At 38.4% G+C, this 27,705-nt stretch overlaps 1 protein-coding gene across 2 annotated transcripts in view; it reads left to right on the top strand.

Moving 5' to 3' along the window:
* The window catches only part of HPSE (heparanase), a 34,004-nt gene extending 6,514 nt beyond the window's left edge, over window positions 1-27,490 (top strand). Inside the window, exons 2-12 of one of the 2 annotated variants that reach the window (XM_030878048.2) lie at window positions 4,806-4,951; window positions 6,700-6,825; window positions 11,509-11,682; window positions 13,757-13,925; window positions 14,237-14,284; window positions 14,790-14,883; window positions 15,328-15,434; window positions 16,560-16,674; window positions 19,548-19,666; window positions 20,845-20,991; window positions 25,884-27,490. In XM_030878048.2, the coding sequence (XP_030733908.1) occupies window positions 4,806-4,951; window positions 6,700-6,825; window positions 11,509-11,682; window positions 13,757-13,925; window positions 14,237-14,284; window positions 14,790-14,883; window positions 15,328-15,434; window positions 16,560-16,674; window positions 19,548-19,666; window positions 20,845-20,991; window positions 25,884-26,043 (1,405 nt within the window). In that variant the 3' untranslated portion in view covers window positions 26,044-27,490. The remainder of the gene's footprint in view (window positions 1-4,805; window positions 4,952-6,699; window positions 6,826-11,508; window positions 11,683-13,756; window positions 13,926-14,236; window positions 14,285-14,789; window positions 14,884-15,327; window positions 15,435-16,559; window positions 16,675-19,547; window positions 19,667-20,844; window positions 20,992-25,883) is intronic. The other variant, XM_030878049.2, reaches the window with a different exon arrangement.
* The last annotated feature ends 215 nt before the right edge of the window (window positions 27,491-27,705 follow it).

Here is a 27,705-nt window from a genome sequence, read left to right as displayed (position 1 = left end):
AATTTCCACTGTTTAAGCCACTCAGTTTGTGGTACTTTGTTACTACAGCCCTAGCAAACCAATACAGTTTCCCAGAAGCATTTGACAAGGTTGACAATGGAAACACTCATCCCTGTGTCACTTCCATTTCTGGGGATTTCCCCAATCTCTCTAACAGTTCTTCTCCACCTCTTCTTCTAGTTTATCTTCAGTGTTGATGTTCCTCAGACTTCTGACCTAGGCCTTCTTTTTTACTTCACATAATCTGAGTGGTTTCACCCACTTCCGTGGCTTGAATTACTGTTCATGCAGTGGTGTGCCAGAAAATGTTTCACGACTGGCTCTCTGGGAGGAGAGGAGACTGATTTATGTTTTTTTCTGATTTCTGTAGTATAAATATCCCCACCATGGCTGACTTCAAACTGCCAACAGTTTAACAGCTGGTTCTCAGAACGAAACAGTTGGCTCTCACAAGCTGGTACGAGTCAGTGCAGGGTGGCTCCAACTCATCTCTGCTTTTGTGTCAGAGATAAGCAACTTATTTTTACACTTAAGGTAAAATAAAAATACCTGCAGACGTTTCTTTCCCCTAACAAACTGTTCCAGAAATGGAATATCTGCAGCTGCTTTTACGTGTTCTTTTGTTATTTCCACGTCGTTGTGGTGGCAGTGCTGATGCCAGTGGATTTTCCCCCCTTTCTTTTCACTGTATATGATAGAAATACTGTACCTTTGATCAATTTTGTTTTTATGAAAAGTTTGCAGCTGTTTTAAATCTGGTTTTTGTCAGAGGGCATCAAAATTGTATCTCAAAACAAGAAAATATTCCATTACAAAGGAGACAAAAAAGTCCTTCATACCAATACTTTGAAACATGTGATTTCCTTTACTTGGCAGGAGCCGTAGCACTGGGTTTTAATTTTGTTCAGAAAACAGTCTTTGTCTGGACCCACTTGCCCTTTCATCAGGCTGGACTTAACTGTTCATTCACTTGACGAATATTTATTAAGCACCAGCTGTGGGCCAGGTACTTATCTAGGTGCTGAGGAGATTCTGATGAGCCATACAGAGTCCCTGCTTTCACAGAGCTTAGCTCAGGGGTGGGGATAGATAGTAAACCAAATCAACAAAAAAGGAAGCTAATTTCAGAGAGTGGTGAACGCTGTGAAGAACATAAAGGCAGGGTAATGTGGTCGAGAGTGACCCGAGGTGGTACAGTCATGCCTTCTGGGAATCAGGCTCCGATCCTCAGGCATCTGAGCAAGGTCGTGCACAGACACACATCTTGTGATACCACAGCTCCTTCCTGCTGCTCACTTACCCTTCCTTTCCCAGACAGCGCCAGTCTCTCCTGTCTCAATTACTTACAGATACCAGTTACACAAATCTAAATGAGCTTCCTCTATCATCAAACACAATCAAAATCAAAATCGAGGACCAGAATCGGTGCCTGGACAAAAGCAGTGGAACAGGGCCATCCCAGAGTGACTCTGGGAAAGTTCCTTGTATCAGTTTTAGGGCCACATCTCTGCACCTGTGGGCTAGGGATTCACTAGTCACTGACTTCTAGACTGAGGACTCTCCATTCTACACCTCGCCTTTATGTGTCTTCTGAGCTCCAGGCACACGTGGCCAAGGGCCTAATGGCAATGTTTTTTGGCTTTTACTGGCATCTCAAATTCTACAGCACTGTGCCCTGCCCCCATCTTCCTCCCTATCTCCAGTCTATCACCTATTCTTCATCTCAGCAAATGATATTACCGTCTTCCAGATGCTTCCCAGGGGTGATCTTGGACTCTTCTCCAACGTCCAGTTAAACACCAAATCTAGTATTTGTGTCTCCACATGTATCTTGAATTTATCCCTCTCTTCATCCCCACTGTTTTTACCTTACCTCAGCCCATCACTTTCTGTCTACATTAATGTGACCACAGTCTTGGTCCTTCTATTCAGTTATTTACACTGAAGCCTGAGATTCTTTTCTAAAATAAAAGTCTGGTGCGGGCACTCCACTGCTTTAAATCCTTCCATGGCTCCCCACTGCCTTGATATAAAATTGGAACTCCTGGACATGGTGGCTTACAAGCCCTCCATGATATGGTCCTGCTTGCCTCTCCAGTCTATCTTCTCCCAGCACCTTACTGTCCCCAATCTCTAGGCTCTCGCCACACCTGTCAGCTCTTCGGTGGTGCCATATTCCCTTCTTCTACCTCTGTTGTTTGCACAGATTTTCTCTACACCTGGAACACTTTCTTCAATCCCACCTCACTATCTTCGATCTGGATAAAATTTTTTCCTTTTGAACATCTAACAGTGAAGACGCTTGCCCCTGGAAAACCTCTAACCACCTCCTACCTCTAGGACAAAGTCTGGGTTAAGATCCCCTTTTTATGTTCTGATAGCATTGTTTTGGAATTGCGTATTTACTTGTTTATATATATATATATATAATCACTGGACTATAAATTATATGAGAACAGCAGCTGCCTGTGGCTTTTTTGCCATTGTAGCCCCAGCAACTAACATAATGCCTGACACAGAGTGCGCCTACAATGAATACTTATTGAATAAATTAATGGATGACTATGTCTCCTTTAAGTAACTCTTGTTTTTTTCACCTATTCTTAAAATGACAGAAACACACACACACACAGAGTCATCTTGTACGAATTAAAATATTATGTGCTTATTGGGCTTCCCTGGTGGCGCAGTGGTTGAGAGTCTGCCTGCTGATGCAGGGGATGCGAGTTCGTGCCCAGGTCCGGGAAGATCCCACATGCCCCGGAGCGGCTGGGCCCTTGAGCCATGGCCGCTGAGCCTGCGCGTCTGGAGCCTGTGCTCCGCAACAGGAGAGGCCACAACAGTGAGAGGCCCGCGTACCACAAAAAAAAAAATTATGTGTTTATAGAAAATGTGAAAAATACATAAAAACAATAAGAAAGAGTCTACCATCCATTTCACCACATAATTATGACTCCTGTTTTCTCCTTCTATATATATATTATTTTCATTGTTGAAATCATACTATGTCTACAGGTTGTTCCTTTAATAGTAAAAGTTGTGGTTATTTAAAGTGCAGAGTTCCCTGGCATTAAGTGTATTCACATTGTTGTGCAGCCATCACCACCAGCCATCTTAGAACTTTTTCATGTTCCCAAACTGAAACTCTGTACCCATTAAACAATAATGTGCTATTCCCCCTTCCTACAGTTTATTTATTTATTCTTTTGGCCATGCTTGAAGCATATGGGATCTTAGTGCCCCAACCAGGGATTGAACCCGTGCCCCCTGCATTGGAATCTTAACCACTGAATCACCAGGGAAGTCCCTACAGTTTAGTTTTATTTGGGTTCATAGCATAGTGGAAATGGCTTTCTTCTGAATCCTTACTCAGTTCAAGCGAACATTCCCATTTATCTTCAAGAGGTTCTGAGGATTTCCTGGCAGATGCCATCCTTCCCAGAGTTCTTTGGTGCTGTCAGGTAGTTCAGTCAATTCCATGTTGATAACATCCCTGAAGTCTCACTTTGTGCTACGTCTTCTCATGCCAGGACCCACAATAGGTTCAGGGGCCCTCGAAAGTGTTTCAATATATAACGTTAACATATTTGTCTTTCCATGAATATCATCACAAAATATAATTTAAAAATTTTTTTTATGGTGGAAGAGGTTCATGAAGGCAAAAGTGCCTAGGTAGTACTGTAAATGCTTTCATGTTACAAACAAAAAAAATGGTGAGGAGGAATCACTGAAGTTTTTAACGCAAGACACTTATCCTTTGGTCAATTTCCACCTTTTAATTTCTCTTTCCTAAGCAAAAATAAAGAAATCTTACAGAAATTTTACATAGCACTATATATAGTTAAAGCAGGAGCATGCATTGAAATTTTAAATTTTAGGTCCTGTCTTCAGTTCCTAAGATGTCAAGAAATACTGTCAATTAGATAGTCCTCCTGGCATGATTTTCCAATTTGAAATAAACCCAAATGTAAACTAATTAACTGGGCCATTTTGAGAATGCACAGCATTGGTTCCATGTGTTTTAAGAGCTTTCCAGAGAGCACTGAAGCCAGGATCACATATGTGAGGCTTCAGAAATACATGGCAAGTGTCCCCATTACCTGGGTCTTCTGTTTTTTTAGTTTTGTTCACTTAAATATTCATGACATCTTCATCTCTCTGAGAGAAGGAATTATAAATCATTCTAATTCCATTCTATAGCATTCTGTACCATTCTGAGTGCATAATAGGCACCTATCAGGAGCATTTTGGGCTTGATGACATACGCATTTAGAATTGCTTGAATTGGAAGTGTCCTAGGTGGGTAGGAATTAGAATCTTACATCGTTCTAAGTCATTTGACTTAAATTTAAAAGGAAGGTTTTCCTTGGGGTGGAGGTGGGGCTTGGTTAAGGAGATGAAGAGGACTCCCAATCATTTATGAACTTCTCTGGGAACATAAATTTTTGAAGACAATCTATTTTTCAAAGAAACAGAGTCATCTTTCCACTCTCTCACCTCTTTTCCTCCATGAATCACAAAAGGTTATGAATTTTTTGAAAATACTGAACATTATCCTGCTTGTCAAGTTGAAATATAAGCTCTTGCCCGAGTCAGAGCTCCAAGTTTTCTCAGGTGCCTAGAAGAACAGTCTTGCAATTAGGAAGATTCCAATTGAGACGATGTCCCTGTTAGAGCGATATTTCTCCCTCCAGGGCCTGTACAGCTATTAGGAAATGGGTCCACCAAGAGAGAAGGGAGTAAATCTGTTTGACTGCATTGTCTTGGAAAAAATAATTTTAATTTCTTGCTTGTCTTTATAACAGTTCTTCAAAGCTTCGTACCTTGGCCAGAGGTTTGTCTCCCGCATACCTGAGATTTGGTGGCACGAAGACAGACTTTCTCATTTTTGATCCCAAGAAGGAACCAACCTTTGAAGAGAGAAGTTACTGGCAATCTCAAGTCAACCAGGGTGAAACTTTAAAGATTAACCATATATCTGAGTTAACTTGATAACTTGAGTCACTCGTGGGCATTCTCAGAGGAGAGCTATTGCTCACATCTAACAATTAATAAGAGATGAAGGGCTCCCAGCGGACCCGTGGAGGCACCTATACAAAAAGAGGAAGCGGTGGGCAGGTTTCCTCCTCCTGATGTTTTCATGAATGTGAGACATTGGGGCAGGGGGGATGGTGTGCTGGACACAACATTGGGGCAGGGGAGAGTTAATTGTGGTGTAAACAGAACAATGATTGTAGCTAAAAGGACAGAGCTGCCTAGAGGGGCCTGTGGGTAGAAATGCACCAAAACAAAAAGAGTATTTCCTGCTCAAGACACAGCACTGATCAAGACCCATTTATTCCAAAATATGTGGATGAAAGGTGTAATAAGGGGACATGGAGATATGCTCTGCTTCTAAGAATGGATTTCAAGACTTGATTTGTTGGGCAGTGGTTCTCAAACTTTATTGGCTAGACATAATCACCTGGGGTGAGTTTGAATATTTGGATTCTTGGGCTCCAAACTTAGGTTACAAGTTTAGCAGACTCCTCAGGTGATTCTGATATTGGGAGTCTGTGGGCTTCATCTGAGAAACACCCTGGGGCGCCACGAGGATTTGCCCTGTGTCTTTCATAAGTGCTATACAGACATCAAATGGAAGCTAAATCATTATCTTAACAGTTATTAAAGAACCATGTACATCATTGAATTACAATAGTGAATTATGATATATAAAAATGAACAATATTTTATTATTTTATATATTACATATTTCCTTCTGTTTATTTTCTGCAGTTAGGAAGTGTTTAGAACCATTAATAACAGTGCCAATTGATAGAATAGTGATTAGAAAAAAAGAAAAACGCAGGAGAGTTTTCTTAGTGTAACACGTTGGAATATGTTTAGACCTGGCCCTTTCTCACCAGTCATATGCATTCAAAAGGTCCCATAAATTTAGACAGGAAACTGTCCTTTGCTCATCAATTTTCTTCATCCTGTAGGGAGGGGGGATCACTGGGGTTATCCAAGTGCTTCAGAAACATCCTTTGTGAGCACAGGGGTAGATGAGGCACCCGCTGTCAGAGAGCCAGCATGTGCAGCTTCCCAGAAAGGAAGTCAGTGGGGGGTCAGCCAGTCCTGACAGCTGCCCCCAGCAGCCCTGCTGTCTTGTGATAAGGAAGCACAGTCTGCCTGATAGGATAGTGGTGGATTTTCCAAGTACACATGTTGTGGTCTCAGGAGCTTTGATGATACCAAATTTGAAGGAATAAAAGTCAACATTTCCTGTCCTACCATTTGGCAAGAGGAAATCACCATAAAGCAGATATAGTCCATGTAAAACAAATTTCTATGTATGTTGAAAGTGAACCTTAAGAGAACTGAACTATGTTTTTTTCCGGTGGGTTCTCTAGTAATTTCAGGTTTCTGAGGAGCCTTCTGAATTGTTAAATAACTTGAAGTTATGTCCAATGTATCTATGTCCAGTATATGTCCAGTGTTTCTTCAGAAACCTGCCCTTTAGCTGTTTTTTTGTGGTAATTGATTAGCCAGCAAATTTGACATGTATAGCAGAATATATCCTTCTCTGATGTTACACTTAACAACCAGAAACTCAATTATCCTGCTTTAGTCACATAAATAGCTAACTAAATAAGTGTATGGGATTTCAACCGTGTCACTGTGAAAATAGATTCTCTAAATTTTTTACTCCATTTGCAGATATTTGCGAATCTGGATCCGTCCCTTCTGATGTGGAGAGGAGGTTGAAGTTGGAATGGCCCTTCCAGGAGCAATTGCTACTCAGAGAACAGTATCAGAAAAAGTTCAGGAACAGTACCTACTCAAGTAAGAAATGAAAGGTATCCTGCAAGTGTCCCAGCCCCCAAAATATTTGGATGGCTTGAACTTGGGCTTGAATCTAATAAGCCCTATAGCAGTTACGTAAAGCTGCATAATCCTCAAATGTTAGCAAGAGTTAATGGGCAATCTTCAACCCCAAACTTCTGTTTTTTACTTTTCTTCTCCTGACTTTGCCTACTAGCCACAGAGTGAAATATAGAATCATTCATTCACAAGCTAATAATGACCTTTACTGCTCTGAAGAACTAGGAAGTCAAGGAAGACATGGATATACTCCTTGTGTAAAAGTAAAATATAAAAGTGTGAAGAGTAAAACGTGAAACCATTCACACCTCATTGTGCATTCTGTTTCCCCTCCAAGAAGCAGCCACTGCCCTGCCAGTGATGTGTTGTGTATCACTGGCAGGGCAGCTTTCTCATTTTCTTTCCTCTGTGGGTTTGAAAACACAGGACTAGCTCAACTAACCAGGAATTTATTTCCATTCATGGAAACACTTTTCCAGTGTTTAAATGGGATGATGTCATGCAGGGCTTTACCACAAACAACTGAAACAAGCAATCCTTATCTAACTATGAAATATATTTTTATCCAAAAGTTGATGTTTTATACCCAACTAAGGAATGATGTTGCCCCAGATCTCAGTTAAGAAAGTAACCTGCTTAGATACGCTACAACTGTCTTCTTTTGGCTTTTGAAAAATAAATGATCTTGAAGTTAGTTTGGGTTAGTCAACATTTCTAAGAGTACATTATTGACAGTAAATTATTTCTTTGTAAGATTTTACTATACACTACCTAGATTCCAGTGTGTACAATGGATTTTTTATTTTTATATTTTTTATTTATAAGGTAAGGGAAAAAGTAACACATAAGAAATCAGAAAATAGGTTATATGCTAATAGAAAATGTGGTCCTCTAAATTAATTTTTGCATTTTAAAGCAGAGGGCAGAGGGGAGCTATGCTAATGGTTTAATAACATGATCTATGGTTGAACAGAATTTGGCAGGACAGAGCCTTCTCAGATCCCATTAAAGGGATAACAGAAGTCCAAGAGACCCACAGCAGGAAGGCCTTATTTGTAATTAATCATCTGAAATAAGCCTGCTAGGAGAAGACCCTATGGTATTAGGTAATCTATAGCTTTATACTTTTTTTCTTGGTCATCTTAAACATATGCCAATTTACCTTAATTTTTTAAATTAATTATTTATGTTTGGCTGTGTTGGATCTTTGTTGCTGTGCGTGGGCTTTCCCCAGTTGCGGCGAGCTGGGCTACTCTTCGTTGCAGTGGCAGGCTTCTCTTTGTGGTGGCTTCTTTTGTTGTGGAGCACGGGCTCTAGGCACGTGGGCTTCAGTAGTTGTGGCTCATGGGCTTAGTTGCTCTGTGGCATGTGGTATCTTCCCAGACCAGGGCTTGAACCCGTGTCTCCTGCATTGGCAGGTGGATTCTTAACCACTGCACCACCAGGGAAGTCCTAAATTTTTCTTTAAAAATGTTTGCTACCTCACATGATCTTTTTGGAACCAAGATGGTAGGTTTTCAACACCTTTTTCCTGCCTTTGGGATCAGGGCCTTCATAGCTTCTGCACCAGGGGAAAGCCCTTCTTTTACTAACTATGTAGCTGGGTCAGTATAATTCCAGCCGCCCTACTGGCAATGCTAAAATGTATAACAAATACAGATAGATAATTTGTATTTGGAAATATTTGACTTCTGATTTGAAATTTTCTATTTTAATCTGCATGTATTAGAAACATATAGATAGAAATCTATGGGACTTCCCTGGTGGTCCAGTGGTTAAGATTTCGCCTTCCAGTGCAGCGGGTATGGGTTTGATCCCTGGTTGGAGAGCTAAGATCCCACATGCCTCATGGCCAAAAAACCAAAACGTAAAACAGAAGCAATATTGTAACAAATTCAATAAAGACTTTAAAAGTGGTCCACATTAAAAAAGTCTTAAAAAAAATAAATCTACTGCGTTTGGTCTGGGCACCAGCTCATTATAGGGTTATCTAAGAAGCCAATAGGTGTCTCTACACATGGCTCTGCATCCGTGGCTAAGGTTGGTAATGCCTGAGTAACATCGTATGATGCGACATCATATGATGGAAGAGATAGCAAAAGTCTATTGTGTTAATTGCTTAATGGTCTGCACCTTTAAAACAGGTGTCCTAGAAGATATAGGTGAATTTTCTAAGTACAGGACCCATTGGATGGTATGTTTCACTTAAGTAGAAAATGACAAAAACATTTGTCATGAGAATATAGATTCACACTGCAAACCTGTCTGGGCAGGAAAAGGAAGCAATGTTACAGGTATAATGTTGAGTGTGACTACAGAAAGGAGGACTCCCTTATTAAAATAATAATATTCAATAAGCTAATCCTTTTTTCTCCTTCTTCTCCACCTTTCTTCCTCATCATCCCACTCCCACACTGGATGCTGGACACATTTATGTAAACAAAAATGGTATAATAGTCAGTGCCAATGTATAATGTGTCATTTAGATTGTCTTCATTCCAGGGCTCTTTCCACCCTTTCATACGGTAAGAGATAAGAGATTGGATAATGACTGGGAATTGGATAATTATCTGTGAGTTTTCTTATTTTGAGGAGGGAATAGGCTGGGTGGGTTTTATTTTTAAGAGTGGATTTTAACTCAGTAATATACAGCCCTTATTCTAGGAGATGTTACTGTTACAGAGGGCATATAATAGAATTTCAAGCTACTTAAATTCAAAGTGTTTTCGGAAAAATGTGGAAATAGAGGAAGAGTAAGGAATGAGCTGAATAAATACTCAAAAATGAAAACATTCTATGTTTCTTGAAAATGCCATAATCCTTGTAGAAGGTCTAGGCAATAATAGTGCTTTATATCTGTAAGAGTTTTTTATGGCTTACAAAGGGTTTTCACATGTGCTATTTCAACTTGGTTTTGTGAGGTAGATGGATGATGGTACTAGTTCCAGGATTGTAGATCTGTAGCCAGGGCTCATGCAGGTAAAGGGATCACTCCTGATCATTCAGTCTATAAGTGGGATAGTGGGGCTGGGAGCTCAGATCTATGATTCCTGATTTAGGACACTTTCTACAACATGATTAGCAGTATATGTCTAAAAGATAACTGTGACTAGGACAGTCACAGGGCCTTTATTACAGGCTCTATTACTGTGGCACTGTCACCAAATAGCTATGTGATATTGGGCAAAGCACTTTATTTCTTTGGGTGTCAGTTTCCTCATAGAAAAATGAGGGTGGAGGTTTGGGGAGGACTCCATAATCCCAAAGTCCCATGCTGTCCTCCACTGTGGCCCTAAGATCCCAGGAACAGGCTAGGACTCAGAGAGCTTTTCAGACCCCAATGTCTGTAACACCTTAATGATAGGCAGCAGGTTTGTGGAAGTGGGTGACACAGCAAATATCAAAAACACCTAAAATAGCTTGCTAGTGTTGTTACCGCCCCTCAGCCGTTATGTGCAGTATTAAACCTAGGGTTTCACTGCTCTGGTAATCCAAGTAGTTCAGGCTGAAGACTTAGAAACAGAGCCACTTTGAAGGAGAAAGGGTGTAAGTTTGCCAGATAGATAGAGATTTTTTTTTAAACTAGGGAAGTGAATTTCTGTTTAATAGATAACTCTAAATATACATTAAGATCACCAGATCTACGCAGGTAATAACTGATTTAAACACTCAAAAATACTTTCTGCCACTCTCAAAAAGAGATTATAGGCTAGCTAATGGTTAAAAAGCTGAGTTCAAAAGTTCCAAAGCTTTAATAACTCCTTAGTGACTCAATTTTTTTCATAGCACATCTAGCCCAAAAGAAATACCTGAGAGTTTCAATTAAGCTGTTAGGTCCGAACAACCTAATAGTAACAGTTCTCATCATGTCCAACAGATGTTGATGCATTCCCTTGCAAATTTAAAAGATCCTGCAGTGCCCCTGTGAGTAAGGTTGCCTGGTCAAATTTTAATTTCAAATAAACAATAATTTCTTTGCTGTATTTCTCAAATAATACACATGACATACACTAAAAATTATTCATTATTTATCTGAAGTTCAAATTTAGCTAGATGTCCTGTATTTTTATTTGCTAAACCGTACCAGTGAATTCACTCCCCAGAGTGCCTTGGCGCAGAGTTTGGAAACCACAGCCCTAGGCCAATTTTTTAATGTAAAATTCCATTTATTTTGAATTAATGAATTATATACATGAATTTTTCAAAAACTTTAAAAAAATGTAATCAAAGTTACCAAGTTATTTTGTGACTGAGTTTATGAGTGGAGATATTTAGATTATGAAGTGTGGGGTTTGTGTTGACTAATGAAAATCTGGCCTGTGCATGTTGAGCCCTGAGCCGTACACTGCAGTTTCCCCAGTTCACCTGAGGTCACTTGAACAAAACCCAAGCGCCAGACCAAAGCCTCTGGTATCTTCCATAGGACTTGATTCAACAGCTGAAGCAAATAAAGTAATATATATATATTTTTTTAATTTGCCAGTCCAATTTTGTTGACACATTCATAATTATAAGCACTCATTGGAATTCCTTCCATTTAACAACAGAAATAGCAATTCATTATGAGGAACAAATCTGGAGGCCTTCATCACTTCGGCACTCTGGTGCTGACCTAACCACGAAATGGTAACATTTTTCTTTTAGGAAGCTCAGTGGATATGCTGTATACTTTTGCCAGTTGCTCAGGACTGGACCTGATCTTTGGTCTAAATGCATTACTACGAACTGCAGATTTGCACTGGAACAGTTCCAATGCTCAGTTACTCCTGGACTACTGCTCTTCCAAGAGTTATAACATTTCTTGGGAACTAGGCAATGGTAAGTGCTCCCCTGCCCCTGCCCGGGGAACATTTCAATAATAAGGAGATTCCCCCACTTTGGCATTATTTGTTCCTATCTATGACCTTCTTTTTAATAATAGCAAACATGCTTTTTGCCTTGGAATATTTGTGTAAGTGCTCAGTGGTGTGAGTTTGGAATTACTTGTGGCAGAAAACTCCTTATGTATCCCAGAACCTATCGTTAATCCCAGTTTATGTTACATTTGAGCACTTCCACAGCTCCCTGATTCCCTTGAGATCTTCAGGGTCACCTAGACCTCTTATGCTTGGCAGGTTGGACTCAAGCAGTTTGCTTTTACCTTTCCATTCCTTCCTCTGTTCTCAACTTGTCAATCTCAGCAACCCCAACCCAACACTCATAATGGGTTCAAGCTAGAAGTTCTGGTACAGAGTCTTACCTGGGTCAAGCTCTTGATTGTCTCCTTTGTCATTCTTTTATTGTAAGGAACTTATAAACTGTAACTAAAGTGCTAGTGATTAGCCACATTCATTCAAACATATTTACAATGCTTTGTTCACACATCAGCCGATGGAACTGAAGATAAAATGGGAAGTGAGATGTAGTAATATGATGAGCACATACTATATTCCAGGCACTGTTCTGAGCATTTAATAAGTATTAGCTTATTTTATCTTTATAATTGCCCCGAGGTGAACACAATTATGACATTCATTTCATAGATGACAAAAGAGGCACAAAAATTTTAGCTCAATAGCTGTGTGATGCTGGGCAATTATCAGTGAGAGGAATCTTACAGGAGTTAGGATTTGAACCCAGGCAGTCTGGCTCTAGTAGGAGGTCCCTGCTCTCTTGAGACTTCTGTTCTAGAGGTAGGGAGGCAGACCAACCAGAAAGCAAGCAAAGAAGTGATACATGTCTATAGTGGTATGTATTATAATAAAGTCTAGCAGCAGATTTTGGGATTGGGTTACTGAGGATAACTGGCAAGTTGAAGCACTGAAAACAGAATAAAAGGAAGGGTCAAGGCAACCATATCTTAGTTAGATGCTGAACAACTTTACTGCAGCAACTATGTGAATAATAGGTCATCTGAACCCATCCTTACCCATCTCTGTACATCTCACCTTCCCTACTTTTCTACCCTACCCATCCCCAGCTCCTGCTCTTCAGAGTAAGATAAAAGAGTGTCATCATGTGCCCCTCTTCCCCGGGCCCCATTTTGCAAAGGGAAGGTCTGGTTTCCGGGGTGAAGGAGAAGAGTAAGGCAATTTGGGAAGTAGATTGGACACTTTCCATGCCTCCCTCCCCTCCCTTCAGCTTTGCTACTTCCAGACTCACATGCACATATAATTTGCACTTATAATTCTCAGTAAGACTTTTTTTTTAAATAAATTTATTTATTTACTTTTGGCTGTGTTAGGTCTTCGTTGCTCTGCACGGGCTTTCTCTAGTTGCAGCGAGCAGGGGCTACTCTTCTTTGCAGTGTGCAGGCTTCTCATTGTGGTGGCTTCATTTGTTGCAGAGTACAGGCTCTAGGCGTGCAGGCTTCAGTAGTTGTGGCTCGTGGGCTCTAGAGCACAGGCTCAGTAGTTGTGGCGCACGGGCTTAGTTGCTCCGCGGCATGTGGGATCTTCCTGGACCAGGGCTCGAACCCGTGTCCCTGCATTGGCAGGTGTATTCTTAACCACTGTGCCACTAGGGAAGCCACTAGGGAAGCCCCTCAGGAAGACTTTTAATTACATTGTAGAAATAGGTTTTTAAATGTCTTCTCCCACACAATCTTTTTTTTTAAGTAAATTAGGTTATTAAATACTGAATACAGACTATTTCCTAAATATCCACTAGTTTAATATCCCAATTATTAATTTCCAACTGTTTTATTACCCCCAATACTTCATTTATATAACTTATATTTTTATTTTCCTGGAATATCTTCTTTATAACTGGAGATTTTACTTTCCTTGACTTTGGATTCTAAGTTTTTGTAATATGAAAAATGCTCTGTTGCTTTTGTATGCTGCTTTCATGTTTGCTTTTAAATAAAAAATTTTCTAGGTAAGCAATTATTTTGTGAATTGCTGTCTTTCAGAACCTAACAGTTTCCGGAAGAAGGCTGGTATTTTCATCGATGGATTGCAGTTAGGAGAAGATTTTATGGAGTTGCATAAACTTCTAGGAAAATCTGCTTTCAAAAATGCAAAACTCTATGGTCCTGATGTTGGCCAGCCTCGAGGAAAGACTGTTAAGATGCTGAAGAGGTAAGAGCTAGAGGAAGCAGAACCACTTTTCTTAAATATAATATTTTTCTTTGGTGGAGAATCCTCAATAAACCACCTGTTATTAAACAATTTGTTGCCTGACTAGAAGGTTTACCAAAAGAGGAAACATTGACTGGCTCAGAATACCAAAGATTTGGGGGCAAATGGCACCTGTGATAAAATTTGTATCAGAATTAGGAAGTTTGTGTTGCTTTATCCTAAAGTAGTAACCAGCCTATTTCTAGGGAAGACAAGTGCATTTATTGTTCATATAAAGATTAAGTGATAACATAATAGATTTTTTTTTCTAGTTTCCTGAAGGCTGGGGGAGAAGTGATTGATTCAGTTACATGGCATCAGTAAGTATGTCTCCTACTGTTTATACTGAGAAAGTAAAGCTAGCTTTACTTATTACCTAGTTTTCAAAAAATTGTTTTCATTTAATTGCTAATTGACTTTATAGTTCCCAATAAGAAATGGTCTCAAGCAGCATTGTACTAGGATCTTAACATTAATAAAACAGAAATTTAAACTTGTTTTAAGTAACGTGGTAGTTTCTACAAGATCAAGGCACACTATTGTTTAAGTCATGGAATAGATGTAGCTAATAGTAGCTAAAACTAATATGCTTGCCAAAGAATGGGTAACCCACAAATACCTGCATTTGTGACTATGTTTTCTCAAGCAGAATAAGTGGTCCCCTTCCATCTTGTTCTCTCCTTAGTAGAACTTCTGCTTTTTTTTTTTTTTTTTTAATAGCACAGGGGTGGGAAGAAGTAGAAAGGAGGGCAAGGGCGGCCAATTAACTTAAAAGCAGAAAGTAAAGTTTGTTACTTTTTCCTGAATATTTTCTGAATAATTTAGCTACTACTTGAATGGGCGAATTGCTACCAAAGAAGATTTTCTAAACCCTGATGTACTGGACACTTTTATTTCATCTGTGCAAAAAATTTTCCAGGTAATAGTCTTCTTATTCTTTTTAATGTAAAACCAGAGTCCTTATTTTGTAGTCTAGCTAGTCCTAAATTCTACAGGTATATAAATTTACATGTTTTTCCAATTTTAGAGAGCAGGCACTAGGTCTTATTCACCTTCAGTTCCCCTTAGTATCGGGTCTCACCCATGTATGTTGATTGGAAATTAAAAATACTTCCAATGGCCTTTTGGTAGAGTGAACTCTCAGAGTCCATAAGAAAAGAAGGGGATTATTTACATTCCTTCCACACCTAGTATTCCAATAAAAGGTAATTTCCCAAGACCTAAATGACCGCGAAAATATTTTGTAACTATACTGAACGGATGGATCTGGGAATGCAAGGTTTTGAATATTGAATAATCTTCAGCACGATATTTGGTCAGCTTGTTTGCAATTACTGTGGAAACTTTTCTGTTCCATACATAGGCTGTTGAGGAGACCAGACCCCACAAGAAGGTTTGGTTAGGAGAGACCAGCTCTGCATATGGGGGTGGAGCGCCCTTGCTGTCCAACACCTTTGCTGCTGGCTTTATGTGAGTGAATTTGCACTTGTCTCAGGGACCAGATAGCATTCTCCTGTTCTTCTGTTCAGTTGAAATAACTCGTCAGACAAAAATCTGGTCAAAGACAGTTTCCGTGGCTGAGCTCCAAAGTTTGTGCCAGATTTTGCAAGAAAATGATTTACTAAAGTTGGTTGGACATCTTTAACATGTGCCCAAATTAATCACTGTATGAATGAACTGCTTTAGAAGTTTTGTTCCTTAATTATGGCCCATAAATATGTCAAGCATTCCTTTCTCTAAAGAAGTACATTGTAAAAGAGTGCATCAAGAGCCTTGACTCTGAGAAGGATTCTGAGTACATGTAGCTCTATTCATAGATTCCCAAGAAGTTTCGAGCCTGAAAGTATGAGGTCGCACCCGAGGGGCTACCAATGAATTTAAAGATTTACTAAATCACCCCCTTATCCAAGCACCACAAACTTGATTGCTTTAAAACCAACTGCTTTACTTACATTTCATAACTCAGTTAACACTCTTAGTCTATAGTTCTACATGCTCATATTGAGCTTTATTCTCTTTCCTCTCCTATCCTCATTCTTTTAAGCCCCGACTAGAGCACACATCCCTTATGCTTGTGGAGGCATGAGGAGGAGAGGAAAGAAAGGAGATGTGTGTTTTGCCACTGACTGAACACGGCGGGGGAGGAAGTGTCCATAAAAGCTTAGGGGTGATTCTACTTATTTCGCATTTTAGTGCTGCTGGCCACCAGCAATCCTTTCTTCAGACCTCACATGGAAATGCGGGTGGGGAGGCGGTGGGTGGAAGTGGGAAGGGCGGGTTTGGATCCCACAGGACGGAGAATAAGTCTATAAGTGTGGGCATTTGTCAACTCTGCTTTGTAGATGTTGTCCTACCCTGATAGGGACTCCTATAGCATATTAATAGTCTTCTAGGATTTGTTATCATGCAGAAGTGTGAGAACATGTGAAGTGAAGGATAGTCTCTACTTCATCTGAATGCCTTATTGATAATACTACTTTTCTGGCTTCCTGTCAATTCTTCCCACACGGAGGAATAAATCAGAATAGTGTATAGTTAAAACCGAGTTATTTTGTTTTCCAAATCTGAAGAAAGCTTGGCCTCACTCTGTTCCAGGTGGCTGGATAAATTGGGCCTGTCAGCCAGAATGGGCATAGAAGTGGTGATGAGGCAAGTGTTCTTTGGAGCTGGAAACTACCATTTAGTGGATGAAAATTTTGAACCTTTGCCTGTAAGTGACCATTATTTTCCTATTATCGTGAGTAGGTTAGAGTATACTAAGGGCCCCCTGTATTAAACTTTTATAAATAGTCAATTCTCTCAATAAATTCAATGCTCTCAATAAGTAGCCAAACCATAGACAGATGAATTAGAAGAAACCTTAGAGATCACTCATTCTAACCTTTTTGTGTCTCAAGAAATTGAGACCCAGAAATAATGTTTTTAATGTGGGTTATTTGGGGCATGTTGTGGGATTTTTTTTAAAAGGAGTAATTTGAAATTTTTTGACTTCAATTTTATAAGATAAACTTGAATCAAATGTTTTGCCAAGTAAATCAAAGTTAAAATTGCCTGTAGTATCCAAAGTTTCAAAATTTTTTGTCATGAAATCATAATTTATTTAACTTAAAATAAGCTAGTACCATGTATTTGTTTAAAAATATCACCATACGATTGGCTATTTTGTTAATAATCTTCAAGATATTTACGAGTAAAGTCTCATTTCCACCCTACCTCCAACTACATCTAATACTAAATCAGGAAATATAGCCTTTCTATCTAAAAAGCCACCTGGAAGATATATATATCTAAAAGTTGGGATAGCATAGGTATAGCCTGAGAAGTATGACCTTGATTTTTATAGTCTAAAATAGCATTTGAGAATATCTATTTTCTAAGAATAATTCCTAAGGGAATTGCTTGAAATTGTAGGAAAGCTAAGAAAGTCTGCAAAAAGCACATGCCAAAATATAAGCTAGGCTTTTGTGGTTTGTAGATAGATTTCCCCCCAAAATTGCTTTTAGTCTATAGTGGTCCAAATTCATGGAGCACACTGTTCATAACCTAAAAAAATTTTTTAGCAAAATGTCTTTGCACAAAATGGAATCTATCTTCCCCAAGCATATTATGAGTAATTTATAAAATGAGTTAAACCAAACGTGATCATTTCATTAGACAAATATCCAAAATCTACTACTGGCCCCTTCTTAAATGGACATTGAACAAGGAAGAGAAATAAACAGTTTCTTCACAATTTGCTTTGAGTCCAATGCCTAGAAATTAGCCAGCTTATCCTGTCACTCTTTGTAAGTAGTACCAGCTATTTATGATGTTATCTAAAGCTTCTCAGCCAAACATAAACTTTTGGCTTAAGAATTCTTTGTATATGTGCTAAATATACTTCCTCCTCAAGGTGCACAAGTCAGCTAGAAAAACTTGCAAGAGTAAATGGTACCTTTGACATCTGCAGAATCCCAGGGAATTCGCAAAACAGTCCTGGAAGGTGGCAAGGAAGGTATCTTAGATCCATTTTTCAAATGAGGAAGTTCAAATTGAGATGAACTTGTGTGATTTGCTAGAGGTCACACAGCTGTCTCATTGTTACTCTAAAGAATCCTGTACAAATCCTGGCTCTGAGCCTGCTTCCTTTCTACCCCAAGTCATGGAACCATGCTACGTCTCCTTTGAAAACATTTAATTGATTCTCTTCTTGTCTCCAGTAAGAATTTTGAAGTTGAGCAGAGAAACAAAAGCTGTTTGCCTGTTGAGTCTACCTTACCCAAGCTCAAGAAGGAAGGGTTGGGGTATATATATATTGAGTGGATTTAAAAAAAAAACAAAACTTTTTATTATGAAAATTTTCAAAGTAGAGAGAAAAGTATATGAAGCCCTAATGTTGTTTAATCCATAATTGTACCCACTCTTTACCTCCCACCTACTGGATTACTTCTAAGCAAATCTCAGGTATACCACTTTATCCATAAGTATTTCAGTATGTATCTCCTTTGTAAAAATATAACAAAATATAATTATCATACTTTAAAATATGAACAATAATTTCTCAGTATCATTAAATATTTAATCAGTGTTTCACATTTTCCTTATTGTCACAAATGGTTTTTTTTTGGTTTTTTTGTTTCTTATTAGTCATCCATTTTATACACATCAGTGTATACCTGTCAATCCCAATCTCCCAATTCATCACACCACCACCCCACCCCCCAGTCACAAAAGTTTTTAATTGTTGGTTTATTCACATCAGAACCCAAACAAGGTCCATATATTGTATTTATTATATCGCTTAAGTCTGTTAATCTTTAAGTTCTCTCTCCCTCTCTTTTTTTTGTCCCTTGGAATTTATTAAGAAACCAGGTAATGTTATATAGTGTTTCCCACATTATGGATTTTGCTAAATTTATTTCTGTGGTATCATTTAGCATGTTCCTCTGTCCCCTGTATTTCCTGTAAACTGGTAGCTAGACCCAGAGGCTTGATTTTTGTGGGGTTTTTTGTTTTGCAAGAATTCTTCATAGGTGATAGTGTGTGCTTCCATCAAGAGACACATAATGTCTGATTGTCTCTTTTCTTGACCTTGATAGCTAGTGATGGTCACTGCCTAATGCACTGCCTTATTGGGCAGGGGTTGGGGGTTTATAAGGTTTCAGAGGAAATTGTTTTAGTCTCTTAAACAGAAGTTTTATTTTTAAAACTTGGCTTTGTGTGTGTGTGTGTGTGTGTGTGTGTGTGTGTGTGTATGTGAGTGTGTGTGTCTATATCTAAAAGTTTTGCTTTGAGCTTTGAATTCTTGGATGATTGACAACAAAGAATATTTAGACTGTCTCTGAGCAATGAGTTACATCCTTGAGATTTATCTCCTAGCACTCTGAATTGTGGAAGTGTAGTCGTCCAGTGATAAAAAGCAGCAAACAAGATATTGCCCTCAGATTCGTGGTGGTAATGCAGACCAAAAGATGAATCCTTTTAAAATAGCTCTAGGATAACAGTCACACTCTTTGTAGGATAACTATTTTCTTGACACTGTTTTTGTTAAAGAGTAAGTAAAGATTTATTTTTGTCCCTCTCCTCCCCAATCACTACAACTAGGATTATTGGCTCTCTCTTCTGTTCAAGAAACTGGTGGGCACCAATGTGTTAATGGCAAGTGTGAAAGGTCCAGACAGAAACAAACTTCGAGTATACCTTCATTGCACAAACATCAACCAGTAAGTGTGTAAGATGCCCTTTACCAATCAACAAGTTTTAATTAGTAAGCACACAACTTCCTACTCTAACACACTGTTGTCTTCTATCTATACAGTGGGTCTAAGGTGTGTCATTGTTCTTCATTTCTTTTCATTCTCATAGTGATATGGTGCCAGAGTCTACCTAAAAAAATGAAAAAAAAAAAAAAGGTTAAACATAGGCATTTGCAGTCCAGCAAAGATTTGTACAATGATTTAATTATCACAATCCATAATGAAACTATATCCTGAATTTAAATAAATAATGATACAAATGAAGCACATAAAACCAATTTTGTATGAATGATTAATCAATTGAATGGCTATGAATGAATAAAATATGAATATGAACTCATATGAATGAATAATTATATGAATATACTTATCCCTTTGCATCATATCTGATTAATAAAGAAGAATAATTAAAATGACACCAATAACAACAATAACACTCATGTTTTCAAAAGTTTCAACCCAGTTTCTGGAGTTGAGAGGCCATAGAGACTTTTGTAGTCCAGTACTCTGGCCTTAGGTAGGAAAAATGTTCCTAAGTCTGAGATTTTTCTCTTTTTAGTTTCAGTCTGTCTTTCCTAATAGAATAATATTAAAATGCTAATTCTAGCTACAAAAGCTACATACTGTTTCCAGTTTCAGTGAGTGGAAACTCTGTTTCTGGGTAGTGAGCCCCATTAGGAATAAGTGGGGGAATGGTTTAGGTGGAAAAATTCTGAAAAGTGTCAGTAGATTTAATTTTCTTATTTGTTTCAGTCTTTTCATAATGTTAGGAAAAGCCTGGGTTTATATGGTTTATATTAGGAATTCACATGAACCCTGAAAATTTCCATTTTACCATTTAACTTCCCTATGTTTGAATGCATATGGGCTGACTGGCTTCCTCACAACGCAGCCTAGCAAAGCAGCAAAGATCTCAAAGTGCTAAAGCCCAGAAAATGGCAGTGTGAACAGCAATATTTTTATCATGTTTTCAAAATAGGACCACATTAGTAGCCTAATATTATCATAAATGGAAGGATACAAAGAGGGCCCATCATCACTATAGATACTAATACTTAGTATTGTCCATGACTATATTTTTAATCAACTATTCAATTGCTTAAATTAGATAAATATTTTTATTGAGTTAATCCATTTGCTTTTAGCCCAAGGTATAAAGAAGGAGATATAACTCTGTATGCCTTAAACCTCCATAATGTCACCAAGCGCTTGCAGTTACCACATCACTTATTTGACAAGCAAGTGGACAAATACCTCATAAAACCTTCAGGACCCAATGGCTTATTTTCCAAGTGAGTAATTTTCTTGGTTCATTTCAAACTTTCACCAAAAGTGAATTTTATTGGTGTTTGTCAGAATACCATGTGTTGATAGGGAGCCAAAAAAAAAAAAAGTCAACTATTTCAAGTTCTAACAATTCTTAATATTCAGGAAGTTACATATGAATACATGCTAATACAAGTGTGATTCATTCAGAGAGTCCAAAGCGGAAGAATGGGACCACAAACTAGCAGTTATCTCAGGGAAATGTTTTCATTTCAGAGCAACTTGATATATCAAGATCCACTCAATGCATTTAGATTATTTGCTCCAAAAAGACATAATTCTTGGTAACACAGTCACTAAAACAAAAATACCTATATGTAATTGCTATATAAAGGCATAGGAGTTGTTGTAAAATATTATATGGTGCGAGCTGGGTGTGAGTCTCTTATGGTATCAGAGTAGTGTTTTTATTGGTTAGAGTAAGAAAAAAGTGGTCAGAAATGTGCCTTTTAGGTGAATTATTTAAAGTTGGTTCTAATACATTTTAGTTATAAAAGCCTGTCATTGACTATGTCTTACAAAAGCCTGTAATCCAACAGAATACCCAAGAATGACCGTAAGCCTTTAAGAGTTAGGCACACAAACATTGTAAGATTTCTGTCTAATATGTATTGGAAGGAGACTTCCCCCATGGTCCAGTGGTTAAGACTCCATGCTCCCAAATCAGGGGGTACGGGTTCAATCCCTAGTCAGGGAACTAAAAATCCCACAAGCTGTGCGGTGCAGCCAAAAAAATTAATTAATTAAAATAAAAATTCATTGTGTGTTGGAAGGGGCTCTTTCCATCATGGCTATTCTCACATTAAAGCATAAAAAATTGAGATTACAAAATTCTTACTACCTCCTCGCATCTTTGCAAATGCTCTATGAGTGATGTTTTCAGTGACAGCCTCAGAACCTGAAAAAGTACCATAAACATGCTTTCTCCAAAGTCCTATCCCCCATAGACAAGCATTATTAACACTGGGTACCATTACTTTTTTTCCCTATCCTTTATTTTACTATAACTGTAATCATACAACCTCTAATAGGAAAAAGTGAAGGGGAACCCACAAGTTTCCCAAAGTATCTTTCCATATATAGCCTTTGTAGTCTTCTAAATGGGCTGCATGTTTTTTTTTTTTTTTTTTTTTTTTTGGCGTTACGCGGGCCTCTCGCTGTTGTGGCCTCTCCTGTTGCAGAGCACAGGCTCCAGACGCGCAGGCTTAGCAGCCATGGCTCACAGGCCTAGCTGCTCCGCGGCATGTGGGATCTTCCCGGACCGGGGCACGAACCCATGTCCCCTGCATTGGCAGGCGGACTCTCAACCACTGCGCCACCAGGGAAGCCCCGCTGCATGTTTTATAAAATGCCATGGTTTACTTATTTTCCTACTGTTTAAACCTTTTTTTTTTCCCTATTGTAAATAATGTATATTTGGATAACAGATACTTTTCTCTATTTGGGTTTTGACCCTTTTTGAAGTGGCTATTTTTTGCATATTTCTGTCTGAGGCTGATAAGAGAAAAGCTTTTCTGAAGTCGTTGAATAATAGTTGCAGAATTAGAAGTGTTTTAAGAGATCATTTTAGATGGGTATCTAAGGCCATTCAGCTCTGTTTGATTCCTCCTCTGTTGGATCTCGCAGCCTCTGCTGGCGACTGCTCTCTGTGGCAAGGATAAAGTGAGCCTCTAAGCCTTTCATCTGCTGCTCTTAGTTCTATTCTCTAGAACGGAGGATGGAAACTATACCTCATGCCTGTGGACAAGTGGGTTTAGAGGATTTTTTTTTTCTCTTTTTCTGCTAGGGGAGGTTGGCATACATTCTGTGTTAATTTTTATTTTTAATTAGTTGTCAATGTTGTAAAAATTGACAACTACTAAAGTATCTGGATTTCTAGCTTTTCTTTGAAAATAGGTGCTCTGGCAGCTCTGGGATGTTTTCCCAATTCGATGGAGTTGAACTGGGGTTGTTTACTTTAGACAGGTCGTTCATCTTTCTGTGCTCCTTAGTCCCTACGTGACCCTGCTGTGTCTTAAACCTGTCCTACTGCACTGGCACACGTAACTTCCTTGGCCCTTGAGGACATTTGAGTTTGCTACTGTTAATCTGGAACAATGCTGAATACCTCCTTTTCTCCAGAATAACTCTCAAATATTTGAAGGACAATTGGACTGTCTTCTCTCCAGGCTAAATATGCCCAATTTCTTCAGTGATTCTTCTCTTTGCTATATTACCAGACCCTGTTGCATTCTTATCACATGTTTCATGCTTTATACTTGGAAAATTGGTGAAATTGTGCATAATGTTTTATTACCCTAAGTTCTCTTTGATGAGTATATATTACTTATATTTTTCCCTCTTTAAAATGTTGCAAAAGCATCGCAGATAAGTTTAATGAGTGCACAGTCTGCACACTTGCTCACGCTAATGACCTCAGAGGGTTAAATAATAATCACCTTTAAAAAATTATTTTTTACTTGAGTAACTTGTATAGTTCCCATAGAAGGCCCTGCATAGTAAGTTTTTAATAAATATTTAAAGTGAATATATGTTAACATAAAAACAGTATTTTATAGTTATCTCAGATAAATTTTGCCCAGCATCGCCAATTTTGCCAAATCTGTTGCTTGCTAATTCCTTCTAGCTCTATTTATCTGAAACGTGACAAGCATGTCTTCTATTTCTTGTCATCATGTTACTGACTTAAAAATATAAAACAAGATACTACCCTCAAAAAAAGCCCTACCCTCATTGCCCAGCCTGATGAGGAAATATTCTGCGCGCTTTAAGCTTACACTCAGTATATTGATAGCATCCTTTAGCTACATTTATAGGTGATTAAACAGTATAGCCAGATGGATTATCTTGCCCATGCTTCATCATCTTAACCCAGAGCAGTATTAATTTACAATGATCAGACTTACCTTTAAACTCTGTGGCCTCTCCTAAAGCATTTCTGAGACTTTTTTGTGTACCCTTGTAATGGTCTTCAATTTCATGCAGAAGAGGTCTTACTACCACCATCTAGAGGTGTTTTCAAGGCCTATTTTTGTCTGTGGTTTCCTGATGGTGGTCATGGCGTTTCCTCCCACACCCCATCCAGGAACTGCTGTGATATAGGTGCTAAGATAAAGCTTGGGTGCATGTGGGCTGAGTGTAACAGCTATGCAGGCTTATTAGCCTCCAGCACAGCCATGGTTATCTTATCACATCTTTAGGCACAGAGCCCAGAGCTGGGCATTTAACCAAGGTTAAATGGAAACCAGTTTTTCTGCTGACTGATACTTAGGATAGAGTGTGAGAGATCTTTAAAAATGAAAACTTTAGGGGCTTCCCTGGTGGCGCAGTGGTTGAGAGTCCGCCTGCCGATGCAGGGGACACGGGTTCGTGCCCCGGTCCGGGAAGATCCCACATGCCGCGGAGCGGCTGGGCCCGTGAGCCATGGCCGCTGAGCCTGCGCGTCCGGAGCCTGTGCTCCGCAACGGGAGAGGCCACAAGAGTGAGAGGCCCGCGTACCACAAAAAAAAAAAAAAAAAAAGAAAAGAAAACTTTATAATAATGTTAAATTGGAAACAATCAAATGTCTAACATTAGACAATTAAGTAAATAAACTAATATGCTCATACAACTGAATCTTGTGCAGCCATTAAAATGATGTAGTGGATGAATGTTTAATGGTGTGAACAAATGTTAGGATGTGTTACAGGAAAAAGAATCAACTTTTAAGAGACTATATACTGTATGCTCATTTTTGTCTAAATGAAAACATGTATGTACATACATACATAGAAAAGAGATGAATAAATATACATCAAAATATTAAAAATGGTTATGATGAGTTAACAGGTTGCTTTTGTTATATTTATCTGAATAATAATGATGATGATAGATAATACTTTTACAGTGCTTACTATATACAAGGTACTGTTACATGTATTATATACATGACATAGATAAACTGACAGTAATCTAAATTTTCAACAATAAAAAACTTTTTTCATATATAAAAATTTCATAATGTAAAAAGCATTTAAGAAAAAGATAATAGAGATAAAAGTATCATTTGGAATTATGGAAGTAACTATCAGCAGAACTAAAAGCAGACTAAAGCTTTTCTTCATAAGCTCTTGTTTATATGAGATTTATTGCTGTAAGCATGTACTAATTTGACTTAAATAATAATAAATATGCATAAGAAATAATACTTGTCCTTAATTTTTTTTCCATTTTTTGACTCAGTTTTGATTTTAAATTCCAACGGTGAGATGCAAAGAAAACATAATTTTTTTGGAATCTGTGGTTTAGCTAAACAAAATCATTTTTGCTTCACCACAGCAATATACATTCTACCAAAATAGCTTAACAATTTAAGAAAATGAATGCATACCTCCTGGGAAAAGGGGAGTAAGAGGGTTTATGGACATAGTTATAAATGGGAAATTGACTGTCATTTTGTATGTTAAATTCATGAAATTCACACTCCATTCTATATATTTGCTTTATATAAAAATGTTTTCAGTTTCTTACCATCCAAAAAAATGCTGCAGATCCAGAAGTATGTCATCTTCGTTCTTTTTATAACTCCATCATCTTGCCTAGTATGGGTTACATGTGTTCCATTTTCTGTAAAGGGCCAGATAGTAAATATTTGGGGCTTTGCAGGCCATATGGTTTCTGTCACAACTGCTCAACTCTACCAGTGCAGCTTAAAGACCATCTAGGTCAAATATTTAACTGACATAGTGTTCAAATACAAATTATATAATATAAACTGCCACAGAAAAATTTTTTGGTCTTAAAAAGATCTCATGACTTTTATAGAGTAGGTGGAAGACACACAACTTGGCTAACTTGGACGTATCTTTCCCCTTTGCAGATCTGTCCAGCTCAATGGTCAAACTCTGAAGATGGTGGATGACCAAACCCTGCCAGCTTTGACAGAAAAACCTCTCCGCCCAGGAAGTTCACTGGGCCTGCCAGCTCTCTCATATGGATTTTTTGTGATAAGAAATGCCAAAGTTGCTGCTTGCATCTGAAAATGAAAGACATATACTAGCCCAGAGACTGAATTTTTCAAGTGCATTGATAAGAGGAAAGCAAAACTCAGGCTGTAGGAAGGCAAGCAGATGAACTGGTGACTGCTTTAGGGCCACTAGGACACTCTCAGCGCTAGCTTAGCACAGTATTTTGTTCTAAGTAGACCACTGTTAATAGTAATACCTAGTTCCAAACACTATGTTTGTATTCTGCATGTACTATTTTTATTTAAGATTATTAAAAATGTATATAAATGCTCCCAATACAGCCAGGGGGCAAGTAAGTGAAGGATGTATTATTAGTTTTAAGAAAGTGTTTAGTTGTTTTTATTTTAAAAAAAAAATAGTTATTAGAAGATTGTCAGATTCTTTCCTCCATATGCTTTCCTCCCATAGGGCTGCTGTCAGAAAAAGTTTACTACCACAACCTTCAAATCATCTATAAAAGAGAGACAATCTTTTTGCAGCTTAACAGAGAGCTAAATTCAGCTGCTGCTTCACTTCCCTCTGTTCTGTTTGTCTCTGTCAGCAATACTGTGTGAGAGGACAGATGGTTAGATGTGATAGCACAAAAAAAAAAAAAAAACTATTAATGGCAATTTGGAGGGAAGGGATTATGTAAACTTCAAATGAAATAAAAACTGACTGTAAGTGAAATTGATTTACCAAGAGGAGAAAATTTAATTCAATACATTGTAAGCATCTGTTAATGTTTACCTTTAATCTACCTTAAATTCTTGTTTTAGTTGGCTGCAAGTAACAGAAATTGATTCCAATGGCTTTGATTGATTCCAATGGCATTGATTCCAATGGCTTAAACCACCACACGTTAATAATCCCACATAACAAGAAGTTCAAGTAGGGTGAGCTCCACTGCTCAGTATGTCATCAAGGAATCGGTTTCATTCCATCTCTCTGCTCTGTCACCTTTCGTATTGGCTTCATTCTCAAGCTGGTTTCACTATGGCTGTAGCTATTCCATGGGCCCATTCAGACCTGGCAGCAGCCAGAGAAAGAAGATGAGCAATTTTTTCTGTCTCCTTCATAGATTTTTGAAGGACCCTTTCTCAGAGGTTCTCTCAGCAAAACTCTCCTCATGCCTCCTCGTGTCATGGTCGCATGGCCATTCTCCCCAGTCACTGCCACCATCAATGAGATTCCTCCAATTGTCTCCTAATAATCTTTTGGAATGGAGAGGGTGTTGGGAAGTCTATAACACTGACCACTACTGTTCTGTGCTTTTATCAGTAACAGAATGTATTATTTGCTCCTGTGTCTTAATTCTTAGAAATATAATTCTCCTTATATTTATGCCTGCTATGAATATTGTCATCAATTAAGTACATTTATAAGGAACTAAAGCTGAAACTTAAAGTTTGGATGCTTTAATATCCTTAAATTTTATATGTAAGTAATTTTTATATTTTCACATTTGAAATAAAGTAACTTTTATAACCTCAATATTGCATGATTATTCTTTCTGTTTTTTAATTTATTTACTTATTTTTGGCTGTGTTGGGTCTTCATTGCTGCGCATTGGCTTTCTCTAGTTGTGGCGAGCAGGGGCCACTCTTCGTTGCGGCACGTGGGCCTCTCACTGCGGCGGCTTCTGTTGTTGTGGAGCACGGGCTCTAGGCGCGCAGGCTTCAGTAGTTGTGGCTC

The sequence above is a fragment of the Globicephala melas genome, chromosome 5 (genome assembly GCF_963455315.2).
Source record: "Globicephala melas chromosome 5, mGloMel1.2, whole genome shotgun sequence".
In the NCBI taxonomy this organism is placed as follows: Eukaryota; Metazoa; Chordata; class Mammalia; order Artiodactyla; family Delphinidae; genus Globicephala; species Globicephala melas.
This window is presented reverse-complemented; position numbering and strand designations above follow the sequence as displayed.